General features: G+C 54.6%; 1 protein-coding gene across 1 annotated transcript; it reads left to right on the top strand.

The window, feature by feature from the left end:
* The first annotated feature begins 6,003 nt into the window (after window positions 1-6,003).
* GDF15 (growth differentiation factor 15) lies at window positions 6,004-8,048 on the top strand. Its single transcript, XM_001508483.4, is given in 4 exon segments — window positions 6,004-6,404; window positions 6,950-7,285; window positions 7,288-7,366; window positions 7,368-8,048. Coding segments are annotated over 4 exon segments (1,134 nt in total). The 5' UTR covers window positions 6,004-6,085; the 3' UTR covers window positions 7,768-8,048.
* The last annotated feature ends 320 nt before the right edge of the window (window positions 8,049-8,368 follow it).

Raw genomic sequence — 8,368 nt, 5'->3', positions numbered from 1 at the left:
TGGCGTAAAGGGCCATATGGGTATTATTCCTGGGCCTAGAGTGACTTTTGAGCGGGGATATGGGTTTGGCCCAATCCATCCAGCCTTGGAGAAAGGAGGTCTGATGCCAAGGCCCTGACCAACCCTGTGACTCTTGTTGGCAGGGAGCTTGGCACAGGCTTCTGCTGAGGCAGAAAGCAAAGAGCACTGGCTGCTGCACGCCACTTCAATCACCTGTGCTGACTCCCGCAGCGACGGCAAGGAATGTGGACAGTCCCGGGGAATGTCTAATCTGCAATGGCTCATCGCAGAGCGGAAGCTGAGAGCTGGAATGTCAACGACCCGATGGGAATGATCTCACTTCCAGGACCCCCCTCCAAGTGGCTGATGCCATCTCAGCCCACGAGATCGTCAGCGGGTGAGGTAATAAGCTAAAGATAGCAAGTCCGGTTCTGAGCGGAAAGTGCTGAGGTGAATATCACCTTTCCCTCTGGTCCTCCAGCCTGGGGTTGGGGGGTTGGGGCGGGGGGGAGGTCATAGAGGCTCTGAGGGACTATAACTGAGCTGAACCCCAGGCCCTGTACAGTGGTTCCAAAGCTCTGGGACTGGGCCAAAGTTGGAATGGTATCTGAGAGGGAAGCAGGAGATAAGTACTGGGCACGAAGATTCACCCTGATGCAAACTCCTCCACCACAAAGTCCAAAATGTGTTCAGCCACCACGCAGGTGGGGGAGGCGGCGGGAGACGTGGATGGATTTCTAGTAGGCTGGCGGGGAAGGGATGATGTCTGGGCTTGTTCCCAGGCCCTTCTGTATGGACATAAATCCTCTCTCTCTCTCTCTCTCTCTCTCTCTCTCTCTCGATCTCAGGTTGTCATGGGCAGGTTTGGAGGATCCTGTCTGAGTTGGGGAGACACCTTCTTCCCACTTTCCAATGGTGGAGAGCTACACCTCACCCTGCCCTGAACCATGACTGGGACACTTTAAAAAAAAAAAAGGTATTTGTTCAGTGCTCACTATATGCCAGACACTGTTCTAAGCACTGAGGTAGATAAAAGCTAATCAGTTTGGACACAATTCCTGACCCACATGGGGCTCACAGTTTTAATCCCCATTTTCCAGATGAGGGAACTGAGGTACAGGGAAGTGAAGTGACTTGGCCAAGGTCACACAGCAGACAAGTGGCAAAGTCAGGATTAGAACCCAGGCCTTTCTGACTCCCAGCTCCATGCTCTATTCCTAGGCCACACTGCTTCACTTCTACTGCTGGTTAATGTGCAGGAGCAAAGAGGAGACGCATAAAGGGCAGAGGGTTGGAGGGGCATAGAAGGAACTCATTGGCATTAGCACCCTCCCCCTTCTTCCCCAATCACCAGTTCTGCTCACCTCAGAACCCAAATGGTAGTAACTGGGTAGGGAGAGGGCACGAGTGTCAGAGGAAGGGGACACTTACTTATTTGGGGCAGGAGCTCAGTTGTGCTCCTATGTGACCTGCTGAGAAGTCTAGAGAAGGTCAAAACCCCTCCTCCACCCCATCCAGAGCCTACGTGCAAAGAAACACTCCCCTCTCCCCCTCCCTGCCCCAGTGGAATGTGTGTTGTGCTCTTCTGGCCATAAAGCTGCCGGAAAGGAGGAGAGACAAGACAGTTCCCTCTCTGGACAGAAGGGAGGGTGTTTCCTGGCTCTGTTTCTCCCATTGCCACAACCCTGAAACGTTAACTGGAATTCCACCATCCAGACTCTCCAGTTATCACATAAGTCCTGGAAAGACTGTGTGCATGGCCCAGCAGTCACCCCCTCTGGCTGAAGGAGCCAAGTGGAGATCAAACACCTCCTGTCGTGAAATTCTTCCCATTCCCACCTGACCCTCTGGACTCTGGATGAGAGGAGGCATGGCGGAGGCCTTGGGGTCCCAAGGAACTCTCACGTTTTGCTGTGTGCTCTGCACACAGTAAGCGATCAATAAATATGATCGAATGAATGAATTCTTCCCGGGACTAGAGGATCAGCAGAGTGTGGGCAGAGAAGGGGGTTGGGAAGGGGGTATGCCTGGATGTGAATGAAGTTCCTAGTTCTAGGGCCCAAACTGACCCCAGCAGATTACAAGGAGAATGTTGACTTTGTCATGAGCCCGTCTCTGAGGCCCTTACCCTGCTCAGCCTCCCCCAAGACATCTAAAGAAGCATTATGGTCTTTAGCCCGCCTGACCTGTTTGGTTTTGAGCTTCTAAGGATTCACCTCCCCCTATTTTCAGGCACTCAAGTCATGAGCCCACCTCTGAGATCCTTGCCCAGCTCAGCCGAGCACTACGCCTTTCAGCCCACCTGACCTGTTTGGCTTTGAGCTTCTAAGGATCTCACCACCACGATTAACAGCTCTAATCCCAAGATGACCTCCCTTTGGGAGTCAGGGCATTTAATCCCAAGGCTGACCTACCTCGTGGAGTCGGGACATTTAATCCTGAGCCAACCTCCCTAGTGGAGTTGGGACATTGAACTGGTCAGACACTCGATGACAAGCTCAAAGTAAAACAAAACCCCACTGTATAAAGCACTAAACTTTATTCAATTCTCAGTCTAATTGAAGGGGTAAATGCACACACACACACACACACACACACACACACACGTCTACCTGTCCGTTTGCCCCAAGTTCATGCAGTTGGTCCCATGTCGGAGGAGTTCGAGGACTCCGGCTGGCCCGTGGCGGCCGCGCTGGTTCATGATAGCAGCAAGTGGCGGCGCGGACTCCTGGAGTGAGTCTTAGTTGGTTCCTGGTGGTTGTGCCATCTCATGATGTCTACAAGTGGCAGCAAGGACTCCCGGCACGAGTCTTAGCTGGTTCGTCGCGGCCGCGCCATCTCGTGATGGCCGCGAGCGGCAGTGCAGACACCCAGTGCAAGCCTTGGCTGGCACGTGGCAGCCTGGCCGTCTCGTGATGGCTGCGAGTGGTAGTGTGGATTCCCAGTGCAAGCCTTAACTAGTGCACGGCGGCTGCTCCGTGATCCGGTTCCTGGTTCATAGCGACTGTGCTTAGTTGATTCGTGGCGACCGCGCCATAGGCGTCCTGGAGCAAGTCTTAGCTGGTTCTGCCATGCAGGGGCCCGTTTCTTCCTTCTTTTATTTGCCTCCTCGTATTCACTGCCTCAGGCATCGCAATGGTTCCCGATTCGCTGCCTTGGGCGTCATGGCAGTTGTTTGTTGCCCCAAGACTGTTACTAGATAAAGCGAAGCGATAAAGAGAGCGAAGGCTACTCTCCCTCCATACCCACCTCACGGACTGGTTTTGCAATGATCTGCTCTGCAGCAAAGCAGCCTAGTTCCTCCTCGATGTCATTGTTCACGGGGTCAAAGAACAGTTACTTGTAAAATGGCTTCTTGGCCAACAAAATGGTTTCCCGCTGGCTCACTACAGACTTGGTATCTGGGAAGAAAGTTTGTCCTGTGTGTGGACTTCACAGAGGTTCCCAAGACTCCTGTGCTGAGAGCACTGTCTATCTCCAAGCATAGCATCCCTTTATGATTTCTGGAGATCTGAAGGGGAAATGGTGGAGGCAAGAGCCATCAAGCTGAGAATGGATTCAGTCCCAGCTCTGGGAGGCTCTGGGGCTCTAGGTTCCTGCCTCAGTTTCAAAAAAACCTTGAACAGTAAGGGCTCCTGCCCAGCTGGATACCCAACTCCTGATTTGCAGCCAGTGTTCAGGGCAGAGACACCCATCTGGTGGTAGGTGACTGGACCAGAAGACCTCTTGAAGTCCCTTCCTGCACTAGGATTTCTAGGATTCTGGTCTGGCTGGAATCAAGTGTCGAGTACTAGTTCCTAGGGAGCAGAGTAGACCTGGAGCTCCTGCTACTGCTGGCCTGGTAGTGTTGGAGGAGTGGATTAGAGCTTGGAGAGAGATGAAGCACAATTATTGTTCAGAGTTTATCTAGCCTCCTGGGTTCAGAGACAGCAAAGAGATGCCATTTGGGACAGTCTCCATGGGTCTAAGGACTCTATGAACTGGGAGAACTGAACCCTGCTTGGGCCTTCCCAGGAAAGAACATGAAACTCACCCAAGAATTCATGACTTTCTTAAAAGGCAGGGAATAATTCTTTTAAAATGTGTCTATTTTGTCGGGCGGCTGGTACAGTGCTCTGCACAAAAGGAGGGCTAGATAAGTGCAGTCATCTTACAGTACCTATTTTTTACAGTATTTGTTAAGCACTTACTCTATGTCGAGCACTGTTCTAAGCGCTCACTGGAGTAGATGCAAGTTAATCAAGCCAGACATAGTCCTTATCCCATGTGAGGCTCTACTTCTAAGTAGGAAGGAGAACAGGTACTGAATTGCAGTTGACGAAACTGAGGCAGAGAGAAGTTCAGTGACTTGCCCAAAGTCACACAGCAGGCAAGTGGCAGAGCTGGGATTAGAACCCAGGTCCTCTGGCTCCCAGACCCAGGCTCTTTCCACTAGACCATGCTGCTTTTGCGGCTTCCCTATTGGATTGTGCCAAGCACCGTTCTAAGCTCTGGGGTAGATACAAGGTAATCAGGTTGTCCCGTGTGGGGCTCACAGTCTTCACCCCCATTTTACAGATGAGGTAACTGAGGCACAGAGAGGTTAAATGACTTGCCCAAGGTCACACTGCTGACAGCTGGCGGAGCCAGGATTAGAACCCACGACCTCTGACTCCCGAGCCTGGGCTCTTTCCACTAAGCCATGCTGCTTAACATAGGGATCTGCACACAGTCAGAGTTCAAGAAATACCATCTGTTGGCTCCTTGAGGACAGGGATCGTATCTACCAACTCTACTGTACTCTCCCAAGTACAGTCAGTGCTCAGTAAATACCACTGATGGGTTGACTGCGGTTAAACAATGATGAGCCCTGCCCAGCCTCACTACAAAAGAGGAAACTTGTGTTACCTGCCGTGTTGAGAAGCAGTGTGGCCTAGTGAAAATAACCAGGCCTGGGAGTCAGAGGACCTGGGTTCTAATTCCAGTTCTGCCACTTGTCTGCTGTGTGACCTTGGATGAGTCACTTAACATTTCTGTGCCTCAGTTACCTCATCTGTAAAATGGGGATTCAATACCTGTTCTTCCTCCTACCCCATGTGGGACCTGATTATCTTGTATCTACTCCAGCGCTCAGTACAGTGCTTGGCATAGAGTAAGTGCTTAACAAATACGACAGTTATTATTAAGTTGACTACTTGATTTTGCCAGGCTCTGGGAGACTACAAATAAGAAAGATCTGTCCTGGGCTGGGGTACCAGTGGAGACCCAAGTTCTGGATCAATTAATCAATTGAACACCTGTTGTGCACAGAGCCCTGTATTCAGAGCTTGGGAGAGCTAGTATAGACCTGATCCTTGCCCTTGAGGAGCTGACAATCTTGGGGGGGGGAGACAGACACTAAAATAAAGACAAGGTGTTTTCAAACTTGATAGTTCCAAAGGCCCCTACCCCTTGCATTCTCACAAACTCAAGCCTGAGCTGGTGAAAGGGATAGTGGGCAGTGAGGAGAGGCAGAGAGCCAGCTAGGAGCCTAAGGCTTAGAGGTTGTCTGAACTTCCAGGTCATTGTATCTTCACCCTTACCAACTGCCTCCTGACCTGTTTCCCTGATCTGCCCTTGGCAGTTCGGCAGGCGGAGAGTGGGGAGGGCGCTAGGCCCCCAGGAATCAATTAACTCTAAGAGGGGAATTCATGGCCGAATCCTGCCCTCCAGCTGCAGCACCCCCTGATGGTCCCCACCTGCCCTAGAGTTCAACACCATCACTTCTCTTCTCCTTCCCCTCCTCAACTTGGTTGTCTCTCCTCCTCCTTCTGCAAGGCTGTAGTCTCCCCTGGAGCAGGAGGCTGGGGCCGGAGTGGAAAATCACTTTCTAACTGAGCTGGTGTGTTTACTTCTCCAGCGGTGACGTGGGGCAGGGAGCATGGCGGGGGCGGGGAGAAGAGAGGGGGCGGGGGGGTATAAAGTCCAACTCCATATAAAAGCAAAGCCAGCAGGCATCCAAGTTCATTCATTCGCTTGCGGCGTTGCCCTCGGGTCCCCACGCTTGCCCTCGCCCGCCCGCCCTCGCCGTAGCAACCTTGCCTCCGACCCGCTGCCCGTCCCCACCATGGTGGGCTCGGTCCCGGGCCTTCGTCTGGCCGCGGCCGCCTCGCTGCTGCTGCTGCTGCTGCTGCTGTTGTCCCCGGGCACCGAGCCGCGCCCCCATATGGCCCATGAGAGACACCTGCAGCTGGAAGCCATCAAACAGGGCATCCTGGAGCGGCTGGATCTGCGGGAGCCCCCCAAAGTGAGGCAGCCCCTGAGCCCTGGAGAGACCCTCAGCCTGCAGCATCGCTATGAGGAGGCGCTGGCTGAGATGTGGGGAAACCAGAGCAGGGGGGAAACAGGGCCAGCCTCCCGGGCCATACGGCTCCTGACCCCAAAATGTAAGTGGCCACTCTGCCTGGAAAGGGACGCAGACTGGGGTCTGCAGTGGCTCTGCCAGGGGTGGAAGGGTGGAGGGGACTTATACTGGCACAGAGACAAGCGGGATCTCGGCTTTAGGTCCCGTTACCTGCCCTGGCATCTCCTTACCAGGCAGAGCAGGAGGCAAAGTGCCTAGGAACCCCAATCCACCCTTCACTAACCTTTGTGAGCATCCCGGGAGCCCCCACCCTCCCCAGTTGCCCAGTGGGCCGGCAGCAGGGAGGAGGGGAGAGCCAGGTATCTCCTCCTTTCGGCCAGGGGTCCGGGCCCCTTAAGAAGCCCCCAGGAAGTCCAGCTCTCCCTCCCCTGCCCCCCTCAGGTTGACTCTCCTATGCCAAAGGGGAGGATGGAATCGACCACCAGGACCCTGATGGTTCAAGAAGGTTGAGTCAGCACTCTGACGATGTGGGGGGTGGCCAGGGCCAGATCCAGGCCAGATGCTTCTGGAGAACTGTGGGGTCCGGAGTGTCCCAAACTCTCTTCCCTCCTCTCTCTCTCTCTGCAGTGGAGCTCGGCAGCGAGGCTTCTGGGAGCAACGATGAAGGGTGGAAAGAGCCGGGCCAGGGTCGCTTGGGTTTACAACTCTCCAGATCGGCGGTGGAGGCCGGGCTGCCCTGGGAGCCTCAGGTGACTCGCGCCGAGCTCCGGCTCTTCCCACAGGGGCTCCTCGGCATGGAGCTCAGCCGCTTCCTCTCCAAGAGGAGGCCCCACATCCAAGCATATCTGCTGCCAGACCCCGGGGCCCTAAGTAAAGGCCCCAGCTCCCCCAGACTCCTGGACTCTGGGATCCTGGAGGCCGAGAGCCTGACCCTAGACCTGACGCCGACGCTACAGCAGTGGCTCCAGGGAAGCTCCAGGCCTCTGCTGCGGCTGCAGCTCGTCGGGCCCCGAGAGGTGATGGAGGCTCTGGCCAGCCCCGGGGCCAAACCCCCAGTGCTGGAGGTGCAGTTTCAGGAGCTTCAGAGCAGGGCGAATCGGCGAGCCAGGGCTCTGGGCCAGGACTGTGAGCACCAAGGGGGCAAGTGTTGCCCGCGTACCCACCACGTGTCATTCCAGGAGCTGGGCTGGGCGGACTGGGTGCTTGCGCCAAAGGACTACATGATGAAGTTCTGCCAGGGTTCCTGCCCACACAACTACAAGCCGGCCAGCATGCACTCGCTGATCAAAGCGCGTATGCACAACCTGGCCCCGGGCACCACGCCGGAGCCCTGCTGCGTGCCCTCCAGTTATGAACCCATGGTGCTCATGCACTACAACAGTGAGGGTAAGATCACGCTCTCGCCCTTCGAGAACATGATCGCCAAGGACTGTCACTGCGCCTGAGGGGACCCACCCTCCGGCAGCTTCCACTCTGTAAAGGCAAAAGTCACCCAGAAGGAAGAAAAGTTTTGTATTCTCTCCACCTCCCTAGCCGTCCGGAGGGCGGCTGTATTCATGGATGGTTTTATTTATTGATAATTTATTAGGGGGGCAGGGGCCTGGGGAGGAGAACTCTGTACAGTCTGTTCCACAGTGCTATAAGGGGGCATTCTTGTCTTGTTCCGGTGGGAGCCCAAGAGGCATTTGGTGGATGATCAATAATAAATATTCTAAAAAGCTGGAAACCGGGACGCCTCTGTGCATCCAGGGGGTTGTGGAAGTGCTGGGGGAAGGTGTCAGGCCTCCTAGCTGGAAGTGCTCCAGATCTGTGGGTCCTCAAGAAGCATCCAGGTTCTGGAAAGCTTATGCTGTGTGTCCCCCATGCCCACTCTTAGCTCACCCTCCTCCCAGTGCTGAGTTCCCTTTCTTCAACCCCTGTCTCTGGGTTCCTGCTAGCCTCATGGCCAGCATTGGAAAGCCCACACAAAGCACTTTTACCGAGAGCGCCAACTGGATGGGCAGCTCTGCCTGAGGTACACGGAGTGACCGGCAGATGACATGATTT

The sequence above is a fragment of the Ornithorhynchus anatinus genome, chromosome X1 (genome assembly GCF_004115215.2).
Source record: "Ornithorhynchus anatinus isolate Pmale09 chromosome X1, mOrnAna1.pri.v4, whole genome shotgun sequence".
NCBI classification, from domain to species: Eukaryota; Metazoa; Chordata; class Mammalia; order Monotremata; family Ornithorhynchidae; genus Ornithorhynchus; species Ornithorhynchus anatinus.
This window is presented reverse-complemented; position numbering and strand designations above follow the sequence as displayed.